Here is a 23,383-nt window from a genome sequence, read left to right as displayed (position 1 = left end):
AAGATACATAAAGATATTTCAAATCCACCGTTACGTCCTATAGTCTCAGGTCAAGGATGGGTTACTGAAAATATGTCTCTGTTTTTGGAAAAAGAATTAAGAGAACTTCTAAGTCTATACAAAACAGTTCTAAGAGACACAGATAATTTTTTAAATAAATTAAATACAGTCATGAAAGACAAGATGGACAACTGTGACCTTTTATTAACTACTTTAGATGTCAACAATCTTTTTACCACCATTCCAAATGATACTGGAATAGAGTCCATAAGAAGAATACTAGCAACAAAGAAGACCCCAGCAGAAACTCGAACCATCTGTGATCTGCTGGAACTAGTTTTGGAGAATAACTACTTTGTATATGGCGAGAAAAGCTACCTACAGAAATGGGGAGTTGCCATTGTCACCCCCTGTGCCAACAGTTATTCAAACCTAGTTCTAGTAGAATGGGAATTACAACATGTACTACATTCCAACAACCCATGGTACAATAATATCTTGTACTATGGATGTTTTCTTGATGATTTATTCATCCTATGGAAAGGAACTGTGGAACAATTTCAACAATTCCACAAGTATCTTGATTCCACTACATCATTTCTGACATTTACCTCAAATTACTCCAGACACGTTGTAAGTTTCCTGGATGTTAACATCAAATTTAATGAGACAGGAAATCTGGATATTGAATTACATAGGAAAAGTACATGGAGGAATCACTACCTACTGAAGAGTAGCATGCATCCTAGACACATCACAAAAATCATCATGACCAATGAAATTAATAGGATTCAAAAACGCTGCAACCAGGAAGCTACACGGAGCAGAGAAATACAACTATTACAATAAAATCTTAAAGAAAGAGGATATAAAGAACAAGACCTAAAACCCATAACCAGAGAACAGAGTCAAGGTCATAAATGTGAGAATGCAACAACCAGATTTCTTTTAACCTATAGTACCAATAACCATCAAGTCCAACAAGTGATCAAACAATTCTGGCCGATATTAACACAAGATCCACAGTTAAAGGACATTGTTAGTGATAGACCACAATTCAGCCACAAAAATAAAAAGAACATAAAAAGATTACTGTGCATAAATCACCAGAACAGAAATCCAATAAAAGGTTGAAAGGGTACTTTCATGTGTGGCAATTGCAATATTTGTCCCCTTACAGACAGCAGTAATCAATTTGAACATCCAAAAACGAACAGAAAGTATTTCTTTGACGTCAAGGCAACATGTACAACTAATAATGTAATATATCTGGCTACATGCAAACTTTGCTCGTCATTTTATGTTGGTAAAACCAACCAGATGTTCAAAAAACGAATACAAAGACACCAAAGAGACATTAATAACAAAGACATACATAATGCTTTGGCCTCTCATATAGATATGAATAGAGGCCATTCGTTCACATTTAAAGTTATTGAAACTATTCACGTGGGTCCAAGGAAAGGAGATATTGAAAATGTGACTGAAAGAACAGAAACAAAATGGATAATCAATTTAAGAGCTGATCAGCAGCCAGGTCTAGATAGCATTATTCCTTTAAAACCAATTTTGAAAATGAGAAGACCGACCATAAAATAATAACATGATTAAACAAGCAACTTATATCATGATCCGACATTTGCCTGACACTATTTTCATATGCTGCCTATAACATGTTAGTCATTCTTAAAAAGGAGACCTATTATTGATTGATCAAATTTGGTATCTATCGTAGGATCCTTCATAGCAAAGTAATGACATCTTAATCAAGATCATAATGTCCATCACTGCTGACGGTGCCAACTGGCCACTGAAATAATTACCAGAAGCATCTTCAATGACTGATTATGTTCAGCATTTATCGTAGGATTCTTTATGGAAATATGGGCAGCCATCTATGGTGCTTGGAAAGAGACTATTGAGTCTATCTTTTATATTTCACTAAATGCCTTTAAATGGCCACAGAACCACATATACCAACAGTGATCGGTCATTTCCACACCCTGAGGTTTTGATTGGCCATTTACATTCATCAATTCCTTTAACTGGCTCATGTGTAACAAGACATGATTGGTTACCCAATCTTATGTCCATGTTCCTCAAAACACATGGACCCATCTAATAAACAATTTCACAAAGCTATTTAGGAAGCACTTAAGAGTTCTCTAACGAAGGCTTATCATTGACGAAGTATTGATTATCTCTTACATTTCACTAAGTGCCTCCAAATGGTCACTGAATGGCACATACCAACAGTGAGTGGTTATTTTTACACTCTGGGAGTTTTGATTAGCCATTTATACTCATCAATTCTTTTATCTGGCTCATTTATAATGAGATACGATCGGTTATCCGATCTTATGTCTATGCTCCGTAATACCTATGGACCCATCAAATAATAAATCTTATAAAGTTATAAAGAAAGCACTTAGAGTTTCTTACTAATGTTTACCATTAGCGAAGTACTGAATACATCGGATGAAACTATTACGTCATGATTATCTTCTAGATCATAAGAATTATAGAATATAGTCATGAATACATTAGAAAGAAAACAATTCATGGAAGATCAACGCTGATGCCCTAAAAAAGGGACAAGAAACATCCACTAGTACTGATTCTGTCAGTTTTCAAAGAATGACCACTGATTAGACTTGTATTAAACATGATTGGTGGCTTTTGCATTCTAAGAGCCCGGATTGGCAGTTTTCCCTTTCCAATTGATGTAGAGAGAGATATGACTACGAGTTTGCCTAAGTCATTTGTGTTTTTTTATTTCTGTTTTTATGACATTCAAACTATGTAATTAACATGAAAATACAATTATTAGTTACTTTTACATGCCATTTCTATATGGCATTGCTTACATTGATATCACAGTGGCAGATTAACGTTGACGCCTTAGAAAAAGGGACAGAAAATATGATTGGTGGCTTTTTCATTTTGAGAGCCCGGACTGGCTATTTTCCTCCTCCAACCGACGTAAAGAAAGATATGACTACGGGTTTGACTGAGTTATTTGTGTGTTATTTTCCTGATCTTTGTCTTATGAAGATAATTTATGTATGCGAATAGCATGAGAATTTAATCACCAGTTACTCCTATATGTCATTTCCATATGGCATTGCCTATTTGACTTACTGATTTGTGTCTTTCGGCTTTTCCCGGTTAGGGGTCGCCACAGCGGAACTCTGGTCCGCTAATGATTGGCAGTTGATTTTTACGTACCGACTTGCCAGGCCTGACGCACAACCTTCAACGAAGGTACGCCCATTCACGCATGTCTCCACGCAGAAGACGCTCTAGCTGAGAATCGAACCGGAAAGCGTCTTACTGTGAGGTGACAATGCTACCGCAGCACCACCACTGATAACATACAAAATTATTATTAAGCTGTAATGAGATCAGCTATTGCCGCACTTTGAAAATTCCAATTGGCTACTCATTTCAGCTAATTTGCATCCAACATAGGATCCGGATACCAAAATGGTTAGTAGGTGTGTCGCTAACAAGCGAAAGCTATTGGCTTCACAGATGGAACGTTCTTAAAAATAATTGGTTCCAATTATTTTTATTGTTCTTGGATTGGTTGATGAATTTTATTTAAGCCAATAACTGTCCCATATTTTATCACGATCCGAGGAAGGATTAATCGAAAGCGCTTATCGTTTGTTAAGAAAGGGACATTTTTGCACTGCTTTTAATTTGTTTTCACTAATTTGTTTTAAGAAAGTTTCTTGTTCCACTGACTTCTTTTGAGATATATCAGTACCTCTACAGGACATCAGCAGAGGTGAATTTACTGTCGCTGTTTTGCTGAAGTTTCTTCTTGGGAACCTCATCAGTGGGAGCTTCTGGTGAGGTCTCAGTAGAACAAGGGTCACTCGATGGGGTTACCTGAGGCTCTGGGTCTAGACACTTCACGGGAACCTGCGATGTAGAGGCAGAAAGCGGCACTTTGTGTATTGGACGACATGACCCTCCTCATAGCATTGAAGGCTCCACTGCTCTGACCCAAGGAAGCTGAAGAAGACGGCAACCTCCCCGGCACCGAGACAGTGGGCTCTGAGCCAGAGGAAGGAGCCGAGCTCATCCACGCCGACACTCTGAGAGGCAGGGTCGGAACCGACGCATCGGTTCGACTCTCCTCCCTGGAGCCGACCAGAGAGTGTCGGCTTCCAGACTCTTCAAATGGCACCGAAGAAGTCAGGGTTGATGGAGCCGATGGCACTGGAACAGGCCTCTGCTCCGAAGGCTCCACAATCATCAGATACTCCTCCCCCAGCTCCAAAGGCCCGCCTCAGCTCAGAGGAGGAGTAGTCACAGCAGGTGTGATGGTCTTAGACTCTGAAACCGGTTGGGTCGAAGCAGATAATAATTTGGCCAGTGCCGGGTTCTCGAGAAGCCTCTGCACCACCCGGTCCACATCCACATCAGAGAGGGTTCTCGAAGAACAAGTTGAAGGAGCCAAAGAAGCCACCAATTGAAGAATAGGAGATCTTAAGGTTTCTGAGACCGGCTCCAAGGCTGGGGACTGGCTCTGAAACACTGGCTCAGTGCATGGCTCCAAAGACTGTGGAGCTGGCAACCGCAACTTCACAGCAAGGCTCGGAACCGATGACTTGGGCTCTGAGGAAGATTTAGAGGACTCAGACCCCTTCGATGACTTGGAGGTCTGGTCAGCCTTGTCCAAGGATTCATGAAAATCTGTCTTCAGTAATCCTCTATCCACCAACTTTCTTCTTCTTCTTTCAAGCAAAACCCAGCTACTGAAGGAATGGCAGATAGAGCAATCCTCCTGGAGGTGAACTGGCCCCAAGCAATAGACACAATTTACATGGGAGTCAGTGAGTGACATTTTCTGCTCGCATTTTGGGGACTTTTTAAAGCCTGATTTCTGTTTCTCCTTTTGGTCAGCCATACTAAGAAGAAAAACCAACAGCATGCACTAATCCGAACAATTATTTTACTGTAAAAAAAAAAAAAAATGCACACACAAACTGCAAACTCACAACTGTAAAAGGTGAAGTATAACTGTAAATTTTTAAAGCTATCTAACTAACAAGCTAAATATACACAAACTAGCAAAAACTATCCTAAATCTTAAGAACTAAGTGCACGCTAAAATTGGATAGGGAACTATTAAACCAAGGCATGGCGAAAGGCCTAAGAGCAGCCGCTCTTAAGAGGACGAATTTTTGTCAAATATAACAAAAAACTGAGGTAAACAAAGGCTAACTAGCCCAATAAAAAGTTTAAACAGAAAACTAGCCAAAAAAGTTAGCTATAAAGATAATACAGATTAGAAATATTTTCACAAAATGGCCCAAGCTCTCCAACGACCTCCGATCTGTTGCAGTGGCAAACTAGATCTGAGGTAGGACAGAGAGCATCATGGGATAGGGACCTGGCCTCGAGCTACTCTGAGATCTTCAGCTAGTAAAGCGGCCGACTTGGAGCCGATAGATTGGCTCCGAACCCATGTGTAAGAATGAAAGATTTGTGTGAGATTGAACAGCTTCACATCTACAGTTATCCGGCATCTAGCAATCCCCATAAGTGCTGGTTAACTGAGAGTTTACTGTATCTGGAGACGGTGCTTATAAGACTTATGTGCTAATGTCTTGGATAGCTTTTTACTTTTGATTTTCAACAGGTCGATTAAATTGTTACTGCCCTTTTCCAGTTGTTTTTTATCTATTTGGTCTTTGGTCTTTTCTCTTCTTTTTTTATACAGAAGCTTTGTAAAATGTACAGCTTTAATACTGGAAAGCTTCTGGCTGAGGCACTACTTGTTTCTGAACTTTCAATAGAACATATCATTTTAATGTGACACAACGTTCATTTTCTGTAGCTTTTTAGTATATTCCCTCTTTCAGTGGACAGCCCAGAAGAAGAAGTTATGTACTCACCATAACGTTCCATGTGAGTTGTTCCATCTCGCCTTCATTCATCACTGATGGGTTTGGAGCTGATCCTCGGCTCCGACACGGCAGACTAGCAAGCTCAAAGTTCTCCAGTAGCTTGACGCCCACGCCCTACGAGAGACCAGATCCATAAGCTCATTGTAGGGCGGAGATACCTAAGAGGTGGAAGGTTGAGAACCGAATGCCTTCAGGAGAACTGACTCGTCCTCAGTAGGGCTCTTGGACTGCCAATCACCCCTCTGCCTAAGAATTTCAAGAATCTCCGCAAAGGAGATGTCGTCAGAGGGGGATCTAGGGGCCCTTTCTGATTCATCCAGGTCGGTGTCCGATGTGAGAGACTCTTGGGGGGGGGGGGGAGTCCAAATGCCTCCTCTTGCATAATCTCTTCCTGACCAGAGGAAACAGAAACTGACACAGGCACTTTAGGGGAAGAAGAGGCCAGACCTTGAGATGAGGAAGTCTTAGGAGACAACACTCACCTCATGGCATTGAATACACCTCGGCTCCGATGAGGAGGAGTCGATGGCTCCAAAGGAGCTGCGATCTCCTCCCACACCGAAGCTGTGGGCTCCGAGCCCGAGGTAGGAGCCGAGCTCACCTGAGCCGAGGCCCCGAGAGGAAGAGTCTGCACCGACAAGTCGGTGCGGCTATCCTCCCCGGACCCGACTGGAGAGTGTCGGCTCCTAGAGTCCCCAGTCGGCGCCAAGAACGTCCGAGCAGATGGAGCCAACAACACTGGAGCAGGTGTTGGCTCCAAGGGATCCACAATCATCAGGTCAGCCTTCTCCAACTCCAAAGGTCCGGTATGGCTCGGAGGAGGAGCAGACAATTCAAAAGTAGTGGTCTTCGGCTCCGACGGTTGTGTCTGAGCTGACAGCAATTTAACTAGGCCTGGTGCCTTTAAGAGTTTCTGAACAATATCCAGATCAGATAGGCTGACAGAGGACCTGGAAGCGTGAACAGATGGAGCCGACTGGAGCAATTTGGATGGAGATTTTTTGGCAAGCGGTTCCAAGGCAGTGTCCCGGTTCCGAAAAGGGCAGACTGTTGGCTCCGAAGGCAGTGGAGCAGAAGTCACCACACTCTCTGACCTTTTTCCTTTTTTGGATCTAGAATCAGTGGAAGATTTAGATGATTTACTGTCTCCATCCTGGTCAGACAATGCCTCAGAAAAAGGGTGTTTGATGATACCCCTATCAATCAATTTCCTCTTCCTTTCTGCTAACACTCTGGTGGAAAAGGAGTGACAGATACTGCAAGACCCTTGCAGGTGTACCTCACCCAAGCAGTAAACACACTGCACATGGGCATCTGTGACTGACATTTTCTGTCTGCAGTCTGGGCATTTTTTAAACCCAGACTTTGGATGTTTGTCTTTTTCTTCAGACATTTCCACAACTGAAGCACACTATTTAACTATGAGCTGCTTTAACTAAGTAACTCACACAAACACACACACAGCCCAAAAGGGGCAACGGACAACTAACTAATTATAAACAGTAATAAGAAATCCAAAAACAATAGTCCCAACAGGGAACACTGACTAATAACTAAAAAGGGCCGAAGGCAAGATAGATAATACTGAGGGAAGGGGTATGAACACAGAAAAACTACTATCTACTAGCTAGTAATATCTGCTATTAAGAATAGAACAAGGATATATAAAAATTGAAAAATATAACTTGCTGAAAGTTGAAAATCTCCCAATAAAGTCTCGAGCCAAGCTGGAAACAGAGATCTGTGCCGCGGCAAACTAGATCTGGGGTAATTCCAGCAGTGCATTATGGGATAAGGGGTGGGGTCTCGAGCTACTGGAGAACTTTGAGCTTGCTAGTCGGCTGTGTCGGAGCTGAGGATCGGCTCAAAACCCATCAGTGATGAATGAATGGCGAGAGTGAACAACTTCACATTACAGCATTTCAGCAAGCCCTTAAAGCTTCAAGGTAACCTTTTTTAAATTCATCTTTCTTTGTTTTAGCTTTTCTGCCTTCTTACACAGTTAGAATACTCCTGCTATGATCTCAAAAAGGACATGCAGATGAATATGTACACTATGTACCCATGGCATATGCATTTGTGATGTGCACATAGTTTACTAAAGGTGGTTTCAACAAGTATGGGAAATACAATGATTAATGTGGGACTACAATGCCAGCAAAAATAAACAATCTGTGCCATTTTCATTGTAGTCGTTCAACACTGTCACAACATACAAAGTCAAAAATCTTAAAACACATTACTTTCTTGGAGATTCAGAAAGGACCTCAGTGCTGGTGGTAAGAACTGCAGCAAAAAGGGACTGTTTATACGTTATGGGAATTTGAGGTTTATTGGCTGCAATGAGGAAAAACCTCGTTATTGGCTAATTTGCAGGTCTCTGAATCTCCTTTAACTACTGAGAGTACTAGTCAGCACTTTCCTGTTGTAGTTAACACTGGCGGCCCATGCATCGCGATGGCATAGGCACACCCCCCCCATTCACTCTCTCATGCATGTACACACACACACACTCACACACACACACGTGCATATGAACGTATACATACACACATCACATACATCTTATCTGTCCCTGAGTAGACAGAATGTCCCCAATGTCTCTTTTTAGGTTCTCCCTGCCTTTGTAAATCACAGATCCTTACAGTCAGTTAATAAGCCAGACATTATAGTTTCATTCTTCGTAGTGTCTTTGCAGTGCACAGTGATACTACAGCTGTTGCTCTATTAACTTTTTAAGTGAGTTGTTTATTCTCCCTGGTGTCATCCAGTGCTCCCCCAGAATTTGTACTGAAGCATTGCCACATAGATACACCACCATCCCTCTCAACTGATTGTTCCTGATGTTACCTCTTATAGCTATCTTTTCCTCGTAACTCACAGACTGTTGCATCCATTAGATCAAGCCAAACATTACAGCTTCACAATTAAAACTTTTTTTTTTAAATAAGAAAACTGGCTATACTAACAAATTAGTTAATGTGTGGGTTAATGGTACAGCTCTCTAAGGTGCAGCGTTTGAAACCTCCTCCTTTCATTTTACTATTTTTTTCTTAGAGACTTGGGTAATATTTTTCAAATATCCTTAGTGTCTAATGGTGGTGCAGAGGACTAATATATGTGATATATCAGGGTTCAGGGTTTGAATCTTCTTTAGTGCCTTTAGGATATGTTGTAAAAATTTAACCCTGGTATTTAGTGTTTCCCTCATCCCACGTCATTCGCGCTGCAATTTGTTTCAAACTGAAAGAGTATATATACACACACACACACACATTATATATATGTATGTATGCATATATATATATATATATATATATATAAATATATATACATACATATATATATATATATATATATACACACACACACACACACACATATATATATATAGCTGTATATATACTTATTAATACACACACATCCCCCCCAACAATACCTATCCACTAAACTGCCAGCATTTACCTGTACAGTGATGGGTGAAAAAGAATTTTTGGCTGTGTTCATTAACTGGCGACGTCATGTTACTTTACTTGCCTTACTGCAGGCATTTCCAGAGGTTAGCATGTTGCTAATTAGCATAAGCTGCTCCCCCATAATACATCATTAGCATTTAGCACAGACACAAACAGTACACAGCAGTGCAGCAAACTTCATGCTGAATTACCATGGTAGGGCTTTATCCGAGTCAGAAATGGTTACTGAGAGGTGTACACCTTGTGTACCCTAGCGATAACCTTCCTAAATTGACCCCTTAATTTTATGTTTACTGCATCGTATTTTGCCTTGGAATGTATTGTTTGCTGTTTTTAACTGTGTGTATTAATGTGCACCTGGGCTGAATCTGAAGACTGTTCATCTGGATCAGTGTTCTGTCCCAGTTAAAAATGTAATAAATAAATAAATGATGCCACTCATTTAAATAAACAATAAATGTATGACAACAGGTGGGCTGCACGTCATCTTGTTGATGCCAATTCTGACTCCCAAGTAATCAATAAAAAGTTATCAATGCAACTGTGGCACCTGTCAGTTAGTGCAAGGGATTAAGGCTATGAGCTGTTAACTAGCTGTTTCCTTAGTTGCTATGAGCTGTAATGAGCTATTTCCTTGGTCGCTATGACTTGTAAACAAGTTGTTTCCTTGGTCATTATGAGCTGTAGTGAGCTATTTCCTTGGTCACTATCAGCTGTAAATGAGCAGTTTCCTTGGTCGCTATGAACTGTAACAAGCTGTTTCCTTGGTCGCTATGAGCTGTAAACGAGACGTTTCCTGTGGTCCAGGATTTGACTCTCTCAACCTTTACTTGCCTAATGTGTGACCTTGAACAAGTCACTTAGCCAGATTGTGCTTTGGAGCACTTGAGCTAGGCTCCTAAACTGTCTCCTGAACTGCAAGCCAAGTAACTGCCCATGAATTTTTGCACCTCTCACTCCTACAATTAAAAGGGGTCTACATTAGTCGAATGAAAATCGGAATGCGCAAATCCACTTTGAGCGACACAAAATGAGCGAATGTCGCAAACATCGAACCACAAAAATAAAAAAAGTAACACACGAAAACATTTACTAACTGTTTTATGCAGGGGGGAAGCCCCCCTGCGCCCCCACACCCCCACTACTTAAATATACCAACTCCGAGATCGCACTCCACTGAAGTAAAGGGAAGAATTCCCTACAGTGCTTTCTGTTCATTCCTTCGATATTTGCGACATTCGCTCATTTTGTGTCGCTCAAAGTGGATTTGTGCATTCCGGTTTTCGTTCGGATAATACAGACCCATTATAAGATACCAACTCAGGCAGACTTTCAGACAAAAATAAGTATTCCTTTGGCCTCAAGGTTAAATGGCTTTGGACTCTGTATATTTAAGTCATGAGGACAAGGAAGGAAACATCTTCAAAAAGCTCAGCATTCCACTACTTTTATTACAGACTCAAAGTACCACTGATGAAAAGACATATTCCCAAATAGGTGAGCAGCTAGAGATGGATCTTGTTTTCATGCACATATTACTAAGTATTAGAACAACATAAGCATATAAAATTAAAGCCATGTTAATACATTGTTTTTCAAGCAGTTCTGGACAGTTTCAGAGTCTTGACAACATTTGGATTTTGAGTTGGAAAGGGTCCCTACATTTCAGCTAGAGAAAATAAGACTAATCTCCTAAAGAAAATCTTGGGTTTTAAAGTGGTTTAAGTAATCTGAAAACTTCTGTTGGACACTGACACATTTATGCAGCTAAACATTATAAACAGACTACGTACCTACAAATTGCTGACTGACTGTAAGCTGGGCCTTCAGTGGCAGTTAGTGCTTGACCCACTTGAGTTTGTGTGAGGCCAAGGGAAAGACGACGAATCTTAAAGTTCTTTGCAAATTCTCGAATCTCTTCCAAGTTTATTCCTTCATCTTCAAGAGTTGGAGTCTGAGGCTCTACACAAAAATCAACAAAATGAAAGGTCAGTTTCTGAAATCAGGAAGACTATGTCTTCTTTCTGCTCTTCCCGGTTAGGGGTCGCCACAGCGGATCACCTGTCCGCTCATGATTGGCAGTGGAGTTTTTTATGGTGTCAAGTTGCCAGCCCGGCACCCAACCTTCCACAGAAGGCACACACATGCAACCACTCACACCTAGGGCCAATTTAGAGCATCCAGTCCACCTGCAGAATGTCTTTGGGATGTGGGAGGAAACAGGAGCACCCGGAGGAAACCCATGCGACCACAGGGAGGACATGCAGACTCCACACAGAAGGCACCCCAGCTGAGGATCGAACCGGAGAACCTCTTGCTGTGAGGTGACAACACTAACCACTGCACCACTGTGGCACCTGTGAAATCAGGAAGACTAATGAATATAAAAACTTTTTACAAAAATGATGGACATGAAAATACCGCATATATTCTTAAACTATCAGCTGACCTACAAGAACCTCCTTCATAAATCTTTGATTTTCATTCACAAACACCATACTAGAGAAATCTTACAAGATCTTAGTTTGAGGTTGTCTTTCACCTGTAGCAATGTAGGGCCCATAACTACCAGTTTACCTATGCCATCAGTGAATACCCACAGATTAGGAAATGCCACAAAGACCCGACCCTTAGTGTTTCATTGCACTTTACATCTTCCCTTAAGCACTACAGCATACGGCTCATCAAATGCCATGCTGCACCCCCCCCCCCCAGTTATTCCAATAATATGGAGCCACATTTTAAGCAAAATGTTTGTAAAATTTTGTTTCCTCTATGCTGATATTGCCAAAAGTTCAGTGAACTTTACCCTCAGTGATGTCAACATAGTGACAGAGTGGGAGTGGATTCATAGACTTTAATGGATGCCAAAACACATGCATGGAAACCCAACAAAAGTCTATGGATGCATCCCATGCTATTCCTATGCTGATGTCACTGAGGCAGAATTATTCTTAATAAAACGTTTATGATGATTTTTATTAAGAAACCACAGAAATAATATACATACAATAGAGTGGAAAATGCATCATGGCACCTTAGTTATAAACTGCCAGAAATATTATACGTTCATATAAGTCTGAGAAAAAAAACCCACATACAGCATTTTAAAATAAGTAAGCCAAGTTTATGCTTGATTGACTTTAAGGACATGTAACAGATAAGGCTGCTGGAAAGACAGCCATTCCAAAGGGGATAGAAGGAAGGAAGACATTCTTGACTTATCATGGAGGATCTTCTCATCAGTCACCTGATACAGTAAGACTGATCTCTTTTGTCTAACATTAAGCAACCGCCTTGATATGCTCTTGTATAGGTTAAAACGTAAGTAGTAATCACAAGAATAGATGCAGTTGAAAATGCTGCAAAAGCACAGTTTTCCCAAACGAGGACTGTTTTAGCTAGAGAGCAGACAATAATACTTGGTGAAGGTGTGTAACGAAGCACAAATGGCCATGGTACTGATGTCTGCAACACAGGTAATCTTAAAGCAAGTACAGCAGGGTAGCCACACCTTTAGTGAAGTGAACTTTAACAACAGTATTTGGCAAAGGGTGGTTAGTTGCCTGATGGAAAAAGACAATTCACATGGCAAGCCACCTGACAATGTGTCTGTTTGGCAATAGCAATTCCTTTCCCAGCAAGCACAAAGAATACAAACTGGCCCGTCTTCCTAATACCATGTACCCATTTCCGGCAACACCGGAGTTGGCAGTACACATCCATGGTCTGAAGGCAATGCTGTCCTCCTGTTTCTACTAGTGCAAGAAAAAACAGAATACACTTGTACAGGGACAATTTCAAAGTCAATGTCAGAAGGAAATCAATTCCATCCTTAGGGATAACCTGTCTTTGTTCAAAATCAGATGTCATTACTGCACACAAGGGCCCGAAGTTCCAAGATCTTAAGATCAAAGATAATGGCCATCAGAAAAAAAATAATAACTGAGGCCAAAACCACAGACATCTGAGGTTAACTCAAGCCATCTAGCTGACTGACTGGAGGTCTACATTTCTTCTAAGACCAACCTGAGAACTGTTTTCACCTGGAGACACAGGCCTGCTGACTGCAAAGTTTCCAAGCACCCTCAAAAGTCTCAGAGACCCAGTGTTGTTAAATCCAGTGGGATCAAGTAATCTATAAGCAGAACAGAGGAAAGAACATTTTTCCATGTAGAAAATAGGTTAATTTCCAGAATGTCTTAATTCTGGAAGATAGGAAGTAATTAAATTCCGAGCTCTAGGGCAGGGCTGAAAGACTGGGCTCAACACACCAAACAGCAAAAAGAGCTCAATGAGCAAGTGAGTGAGAGAGGAAGACAAAGAGAGGGAGAGAGAGAGAGAGAAAATTGAGTAAAGGCAACCTTTTGAATTTACAAAGTCAGCAATCTACCAAATAGCAAGCGGAGATTTTAAGTAAGCCAACAGCCTACTTCATGACAAGACTGCTTTTTTTTTCAGATCCATGTATTCTTCAACTCTTTCATCTTCAGAATTCTACAATACTTGTTGGACCATGTGTCTACAATGAAACAGGGATCTGAAACAAATGCTGCAAGGCAACTGGCAGATGACTAGTGCACTTGTAACAAGATTATGCACAAATGAAAGGGCACCTTGACTACAACCATGTGACACCTGCTTCTGACAACGTTCACATAGTTCACTATTTACAATGATGCATGTATATATATATATATATATATATATATATATATATATATATATATATATATATATATATATATATATATATATAGATATAGATATAGATATACGCACCCTGGCTAAATAGGGACACCAGAGCCTTACTAAAAGCTAGAGATAAAGCCTGGAAAACTGACAAAACCCCTAGCTCCAGGCAATACTATCAACAGCTTAGAAACAAAGCCAAGGCTGAATCCAAAATAAACAAACAAAACTATTTTCTTAGCGCCTAAAGGAAATATTCAAATAATCCACAAAAATTCTAGCATGCCATTAACTTCCTACTAAAGCCAGGCAAAACCACAACTCCAGCACCCAGCTCTACTAACAATACCCTAGACATAGCTTCTCAATTTAATAACCATTTTACTAAATCTATCTTAGCCCTGTCCAGTCAAATAACCAAAAACAGTCTACCTCAATCACAACCTAAACTATTTCACACCACCCCCTCTTTCAGCCTATCACCAGTGCCCATCTCAACTATCAAAAAACTCCTCCTAAAACTAAAGCCAACCACACTGGCAGCTGATAACATACCTGCTGCATACCTAAAAATGACTAGTGACTCCCTAATCATATCCTGTCTCCATCCTTATCAACCGCTCCATATTAGAATCCTACATACCCAAACTCTGGAAAGTATCTCAAATCATTCCTCTCCATAAAGGAGGTAATTCTTACAAATTATCCAACTACCGACCTATTGCCATCCTTTGCCCCTTATCCAAAATTCTTGAGAAATGCATCCACTTGCAAGTGATGACATTTCTTAACACACACAGTCTATCTACCACACAACACGGTTTCCGTCCACATCACAGCACTACCACAGCCCTTCTGTCCTTCACTAATTATATAAACCTTCACAGGAATGATTAACAAACATGTATCAGCCATTTTCCTAGACCTCTCAAAAGCATTTGATATGGTCTCCCACTCCATTCTACTAGACCTACTAACATCATTATCCTTCACCTCCTCTACTATAGCCTGGTTCAGAAGCTACCTATCTGACAGGCAACAATCAGTCCAGTGGAAAGGAACTCTGTCTACACAACTTCCAACCACCAAAGGAGTCCCACAGGGCTCTATACTGGGCCCGCTATTGTTCTCTATTTTCACAAATAACCTCAATAGCACTACACAACATGCCACACTCATACAATATGCGGATGATTCAACCCTGATCTGCTCTGCCTCATCTCCCACCACTCTACATACACTCACTCAAGATACCTTTAACTCAGTAGAAAAATGGATATCAGGTATCCAACTAATTCTAAATCCCAAAAAGACAAAACTGCTACTATCTACCCCTAATAGATAAAAAAAAACCTCTCCTTTACCATAACATCTAAGGACGGCACTACCATCTCCCATTCTAACCACACCAAACTTCTGGGCATTGAAAGAGACAATAATCTCCACTTTGATATTCACATCTCACATACCATAAAACTAGTACACAAAAACTAGGCTCCCTATACAGGCATAAGTCCTTTCTCTCACAAAAACCAAGAGTCACTCTTGCACAAAGCCACCTCCTCTCAACTCTATTATACGCAGCACCAATCTTTACCCAAATCAGACAATGTGACCTAGACAAACTAGAATCATGCTACAATAAAATAGCCAAGTTTGCTACCAACTCAACCTATAGAACCCATCACTGTGCTGCACTAAAAGAACTAAAATGGCTTGAACTTCCACAGCTACTTAACTATCACCAGCTAGGCACAGCCTACAATATTCTCAAATATCCTGAAAAAAAAACCTCATTATCCAAACTATTTACTGTCTATACTGCAAACCGGTACTTAAGATCCAGTGAAAAATCTCTCCTCTCCATCACCAAGGCTAACAATAATGCACGGAAAGCGCTCTACTCCCACACAGTTGCCAGAAACTGGAACTCTCTTCCCCTATCCGTGTCCACTGCCCCCTCCACATCCATATTCAAAAACTCCCTCAAATCGCACCTTCTTAGTACCTGGTTATTCCCTTGTATCACATAACCCTACCCATACTACTATTAACTCCCCAAACACCTCTCTGATCACATGCTGGATCTCTGATCCCCTGTAGGCTTGGTAATCTGAAAGGGTACTTTTAACTGTAGAATCTTACTTGATAGATTTTCTTCTCTTACCAATGTATAATTGACATTGTCTTTTTACCCATGTTCTATATCTTTTTTTACCTGGAGTGTTTTATTAATTTCTTGTTATATTACTATGCTCAGCATATATGATAAAGCCTGTTTTGTGTATTATGCTGGATGTACTGTAACTGACATTGTCTTTTACCTATGTTCTAGATCTTCTTTTACCTGGAGTGTTTTTATTAATTTCTTGTTCTATTACTATGCTAAGCATACATGATGTAACCTGTTTTATGTATTATGCTGGATGTACTGTATTTGTATAACTTGATGCTGGAGCTTTTCTCCCCGGGCCTCCGCTGAAAATGGACCTGGCCCAGTCAGAATTTCCTGGTTAACAAATGTAAAATATATATATATATATATATATATATATATATATATATATATATATATATATATATATTCCTCAGGGGGAAAATCAAACAACACATACAAGTTAAGAAACAACAGACTGAATTACTGTAGATCCATATGATGCAGCATTATGAGACCTGGCAACTTCAATGTCACCAAGGCCGAACACATGGATTCATCTTGGCAGACAGTAGCCATTATTGTTTGCATGTGAGAAAGCAGCTGGCAACAGTGCTACATCTGATGCAGCAAGCAGCCAGCCACAGCATGCATGTCACTTCATATGACTGGTACCATGTGTGACTATTGCGACGGTGTTTTACTTTCAGTGTATATAATGGCTCTAGCTTCACTTATAGCAACATCAGCAAGTCGGACTGGTGCTAATTTTTCCCACAGAAGCTTAGACAACTGCATACGGTGTCTGATCTGCCAAAAGTTGCTTCAGGATAGGCAAATTCTGCTAGCATGGTCTACAGAAGCTTTGGCCTATGTGATTAGTGCTAGCTCGGTCTAGGGTGGCTTTGGCAAATGTGACCAGTGCCAGCTCTGGCTAGGGTAGTCTGAACATACATAAATGTTTGCAGATTTTCTCACAGTAGCTTCCGCACGTGACTAGTGCCAGCATTACCTAACGTGACATGAACAGTGCCAGAGCATGTGGAACCAGTGCCACCACTCTGTCATGAGTAATTTCAGTTTTTATGACTTGTGTTGACTAAGCACGATGTGCACAGCTTTTGATATGCATGCTCAATGCTACCTCTGGCTAGGATACCTTCAAGTAAAGACTGGAAACCCAATGCTGGACAATAGAAGGTACACGAAGTTCGCAGATGACTGCAAACTAGGAGCCATTGTCAAGTCCCCAAATGATGTGAACATCCTACAGAAGGGCCTCTCTGAGACAGATGCCTGGTGTCAGAGCCATGGCCTCGCGCTCAATGCCAAAAAGTGCAGTGTCATCCCCTTTGGTAAAAACTCTGTACCCATGAACTACCACATAGGCAGCAATCTACTTAACACCGAATGCGTGATAAGAGACCTTGGGACCCAGGTGGACAGTAGTCTCTCCTTTGATAGTCACATCGCCACAGTAGTCAGGAAGTCCTTCTATGTGGCACACCACATCATAAAAGGGTTCTCATCCAGGAAAAAAGAGGTCATCGTTCCCCTCTACTCGACACTCATTAGACCCACTATAGAGTACAACACCCCGTTTGCAATGTACCTCACAAGACATCTGCAGCAGCTGGAAAGGCCACAGAAGTACCTCACAAAGAGGATTACTGGACTCAAACAAATGCCCTACACTGACCGCCTCAAAAAACTCCAGCTTTACTCTGTAGCATATCGCCTACTCAGAGGTGATCTCTGCCTAACATATAAAGCTATGTCAAACCCAGAGCTGTTGGACATGCTACACCTAAAGAAATCCCAATCCTTCAGAGCTACACGCTCTAGGGACCTAAACCTTGTCACCACAATAAACAGGACATGCTGGAGGGATAGATTCCTATCCCAGAGACTTCCCATACTCTGGAACAGGCTACCCATCTATGTCAAGCAAAGTTCTTCATTAGCACTCTTCAAGAAAAATCTTGATGAGTGGATGGGAAATAGGAAATACACCCCGGGGATCACTTCTGTGTGTCTGCTCGACAGTGGCACAGGAAAATAACTTTCTTGGGTGGCATAAGCCAGGGAACCTTGTTGGCTAGGCTTGCGTAGGCCCTTGGGCCGATAGCCTAGTACCTACCTATGAACACCACACTACTCACAACTGATGAGAACAGACTCCTTCTCTTTAACAATATTAATGCAATCAGAATAATAAAACACAGTGTTTGCATCCGAAAAATCATCAGACTTCTTCAGATACATCATTTGTTCCATCATTAATCTATATATATATATATATATATATATATATATATATATATATATATATATATATATATACATACATATACAGATTGTAAGACCTCCCCTCTAAGTAATTGAACAATTAACTTGAGTAATTGAATGAAAAACAAAATGATAGGTTTGGACAAAATAACTTGAAAACAGTCAAATAAATGATAAAAGTTCATATAAAATTGTAAACATTGACATGTTACATTGTAGTTTAAAATCTAAAATATAATACAAACTCTAAAATCATTTTGAAAACAATTACTATACTGATAATATTACCAGTAAAAAATATTGTTGTTACAATTTGGCTAATCTGAGTTTTAATAGCGGTGTAAGGGAAATGCTCTCATTTAAACCTGGAGGTTTGTTAGCCTCCAGGAAAATTTGCCAATAAGTTTCTCTGTATGCCAACTTAGATTCCCAAGGTCCCCCCCAGGGTCTTTTTGGACTATCTCAATTACAAAGAAACAAAAGCTTGCATTGGGGTATGCCAGAGAATGTCTATATAAAGCATTGTGATTGTTCTTGTTGTTTATACTATTCATGTGTTCGTATATTCTACGTTTGAGTTGCCTCTCAGTTTTCCCCACGTAGAAATTTTCGCAGCCCTTACAACAAACCAGGTAAACTAACCCCGAGCTGTTACAGTTAGAATAACTGTGGGAAATTAAAAACTCTGTGCCTCGAGGCAACCAATACTTGTTCCTTTTGTATAATGTAAGGGCACTGGTTACAAGCTCCACACTTGTATGTTCCTTTCCTTTTATGCGAAAAAACATTCCCGTAGTTGGCCTTTTCCAACAGATTTTTGATGTTTTGTCCTTTTCTAAATACTACTTTTATAGGTTTGTCCTTTAAATTTGGCAAATCTGTAAATTCTAAAAATTTCTTGTACTCCTTTTCTACTATATTTTTAATCAGGTACGCACTGCCACTAAAGCTGGTTGTAAACGCTCTGTTATATCCCATATTGTTGTTGGTTAAAGACCCATGTTGATTACTGAACTCAAGTCCTTTGCCCAAAATGGGTTTGTATTTATCATTCCTACCCTGTGTAACCTCAATGTTGATGTTCGATATTAAGTCACTGGGATAACCACGTTCTTTGAACATTCATTTAAATTTTGTACATTCCTGTTCGTAGTCAACGTCCATTGATATCATACGGCTGGCCCTTACATACTGACCTTTCACAATTCCCTTCTTTTGAAAAAAAGGGTGAGCACTTGAGAAATGGATGTATGTATTAGAAAAAGTAGTCCTTCTATATGTGGTGGACTTGAAGCCTTGATCAAATTTACTTAAGGAGACATCAAGGTAGTTTACACTATCATGGCCAACCTGGTAAGTAAACTTGAAATAATGGGTGGTCGAGTTGAGATATTGAATGAATTCCTCTAACAACTGTAACCCCCCCACCAAAAAGATAGAGATGTCGTCCAAAAATCTCGTGTACAGAGTCCAGTATTTGTGATATTTACTGTTATGTACAAATTTCTTTTCCCAGACTGATACGACTAGGTCTGCAAAAATGGGGGCAAAACTGGACCCCATAACAACTCCTGTCTCCTACCTGTAAAACTCTCCTTCAAAGTACATGTAGTTGTTTTTGAGAACTAGTTCAGCCAATTCCAGACACAAAAATATCTCATTTTCTGTTGTATCTGGATTTGCCCTGAGTACCTCCTCTAACCAAGTAAGTCCAATATTGTGCGGGATCACTGAAAAAAGGTCTATAACATCAACCGTAGCAAATTTCAAATCCGGTGAAAAGTATTCACTTTTCACCTTACTCAAAAATTCCCAGGAGTCTTTTAACTTGTATACTTGTCTTCCCCACAGTATTTTAAGTTTTCAATCCAAAAATTTAGATAAAGGTGCATTTTTAGCACCTTCAGAGGAAACTATTGGTCTTGGGGGGGGGGGGGGAGTTCTACACACGTATGGATTTTGGGTACCCTAGGTGTAGTATTTTCCAGGTATTGGTAGGTGTCAAAATCTATGACACCTTGATCAAAAAGGTCCTTAGGTGCCAAATCTATTTTTTTGTAGGATATATTTATTTAATTGATAGAGACCTTACTATACCTACTGGTATTGTTCAAAATAGTTGTCATTTTCCCTTCATACATTATTTTATCTATAAGGACAATACCCCCTCCCTTATCTGGTTCCATGACGAGTAACTGTGGGTTAGAACAAAGTTCAACCAATAAACTTCTCTGTTCTTGTCCCAAGTTTGAGTGTATCCTATTACTTGGTATCTGTTTCCTTATTTCACTCTCAATCACATTTTCCAGATTTTTCAATTGTGGGTGAACAGGTGGATTGAAAACACTTTTTTTCCTGGGCGTATTAGAATGTGGTGCGGATGATTGATCACCAAACATGTTTTCTAAGTTTAACCTCCTGATAAACATTTTTAAATCAAGTATTACTTGGGTCAGATTGCTTTTTATCATTGGAACAAACTTAAAACCTTGGATAAACAAGTAAAAAAAAATTCCGGTAACTTCTATTCCGCTGTAACTGAAAATATGAAAACCAGACTTCGAGACTATTTGTGTATTTTCGTTTACATTGTGGTAACTAATGTTGTTCGGTTCTAGTATATGTAACCTCTGAACCCTCCTACCCCCTGAAAATGCCCCCCCCCCTGTGAAAATGGTTGTAACTGTAGTTCTTATTGCGTAGCCTCTCTGATCTACGTGGGCCAGCTTCCTGGTAATTATCATAACCATTTTCCCTCTCAGACATGGTTGGATTATTATTACCTTGTCCCTGGTAGTTATTCTCTTGCCCCCTGAGGGTAAATTGCTTTCCTTATTATGGGACTGGACATAGTATTTGGGTTGGGGGTATTGTTTACCATCCCTATATTCCTTCATGTCTCTGTCTACTTTCTTGTATTTTCTATGCAGAATCTCTTCACATTTTTCTATCTATAATACCTCTTAATTCATAATATTTATTGTTTTCTATCTGCACCTGAAACAATAAATCATTAGTAATACGTTCATTGTACAAGTCAGTATGTTCTTGTAACACAGTCATTTCCCTTTGATTGTTTTTGATAATCGCTCCTAGGATTTCAAGACCACAATTGTCAAAAATAGCTAAAAGTTCCTTGTGAAATTCACTTCCGACTAACATTATTTGGATATTTATAGATGCGAAGTCCTTTAGGTACAATACCAAGCTTGATGCATTCATTAAGATAGTCATTGTCAATAGAAAAAGATTTGTACCTTGATAAAGAACTTTGCAGCTTGTTTAAATTTTCTTTGTAGCTTTCCAAAAGTAAACCCGATGCAGAATTAGTCCCTGGTTTGCAAAACACAGGTTTGTCTTGCAGCCAATTTGGTGAAATCCCCCACAGATTTGGTGTTAACATTGGCTTCCCCAGAAGAATTCCTTGCTAGGTTCAGGTTAGCTTGGTCACGTAAAGCCATGGGCGTAGAGTTGAAATCTTGTGTACAGATATCAGTTTCCTGTGCATTTGCACCCTGGGAAACTCCTCCCGCCTGTTGCTGTACTCCGTTCCCTTTTTTGCTTAGCACCTCTTGGATCCCTGGTAAATTGCTTAGCACCTCTTATAGGTTCATAGGGTCATACTAGGCTATCTGCCCTAGGGCATTTACAAGCCTAGCCAGAGTGTGTTTGGCTTTCGCCACCCCTTGGAATGAGTTTACTGTGCCCTTTTTAAGGTTAGTTTACTGTGCCTCTGTCTAGCAGTGACACAGAAGTGACCCCCGGGGTGAACCTACGATCTCCCATCCACTCGTCAAGATTCCTCTTGAAGAGAGTCAGTGAGGGGCTCTGCCTAACATGGGCTGGGATTTTATTCCAGAGTGAAGGGAGACACTGGGTTATGAATCTGTCCCTCCAGCATGTCCTATTTATTTCTGTGCTGAGGTTCAGTTCTCTCGATCGCATAGCTCTAATGGATTTGGATTTTCTGAGGTGGAGCATGTCCATTAATTCCGGGTTGGACATGGCTTTGTACGTCAGGCATAGATCGCCTCTGAGTAGGCGGTATGCAACTGAGTAGAGCTGGAGTTTCTTTAGCCGAGCAGCACATGGCATTTGTTTGAGTCCCTTGATCCTCTTTGTGAGGTACTTTTGGGGTCTTTCTAGTTGCTGCAAGTGTCGGGTAAGGTACATCCCAAATGGGGCATTGTACTCAATTATGGGCCTGATGAGGGAAGAGTACATGGGCACAATGACCTCCCTTGATCTAGATGTGAATCTTTTCATGATAAGATGGGCTATATAGAAGGTCTTTCTAACCACTTTGGGAATGTGATTGTCAAAGGAGATATTACTATCAACTTGGGTCCCCAGTTCCCTAATTACTTCTTCTGTACTTAATGGACTACCACCTATGTGGTAATTTGTGGGCACTTGTTTTTCCCAAAGGGTATGACTGTACACTTTTTGGCATTTAGTTTAAGGCCATGGCTCTGGCACCAGTTATCCATTTCTATGAGTCCCTTTTGGAGGATGCTTGTGTCAGCTGGAGAGTCAATTATGGCACCCAGTTTGCAGTCATCTGCGAACTTGGTCAGCCACAGTCCGCCCATGTTAGCCTGTATCTCAGAAAAATATATACCGAATAAGAGAGGTCCCAGGACTGAGCCCTGTGGGATGCCACTCGTGACTGGTTTAGAGTCTGACATGGCTCCAGCAATTCTGACCATGTGGGTTCTGTCCTTGAGCCAGTTTGCAACCCATCTTGTGACATAGGGGTTTATATTTAAGCTGGAGAGCTTGTCTATGATGCCCGAGTGGGGTATTGTGTCGAAGGCTTTTGCGAGGTCCAGGTAGGCTGTGTGAAC

General features: G+C 40.5%; 1 protein-coding gene across 2 annotated transcripts in view; it reads right to left on the bottom strand.

Annotated features, from left to right (window-relative positions):
- POU6F1 (POU class 6 homeobox 1) overlaps positions 1 to 23,383 on the bottom strand; it is a 438,794-nt gene that overhangs the window by 56,041 nt on the left and 359,370 nt on the right. For both annotated transcript variants that reach the window (XM_044083449.1, XM_044083450.1), the window contains exon 11: positions 11,194 to 11,362. In XM_044083449.1, the coding sequence (XP_043939384.1) occupies positions 11,194 to 11,362 (169 nt within the window). The remainder of the gene's footprint in view (positions 1 to 11,193; positions 11,363 to 23,383) is intronic.

This window comes from Protopterus annectens, chromosome 9.part0 (assembly GCF_019279795.1).
Source record: "Protopterus annectens isolate FY-2018-M chromosome 9.part0, PAN1.0, whole genome shotgun sequence".
In the NCBI taxonomy this organism is placed as follows: domain Eukaryota; kingdom Metazoa; phylum Chordata; order Ceratodontiformes; family Protopteridae; genus Protopterus; species Protopterus annectens.
Note: the sequence above shows the minus strand (reverse complement) of the source record. Positions and strands in the feature narration are given on the sequence as shown.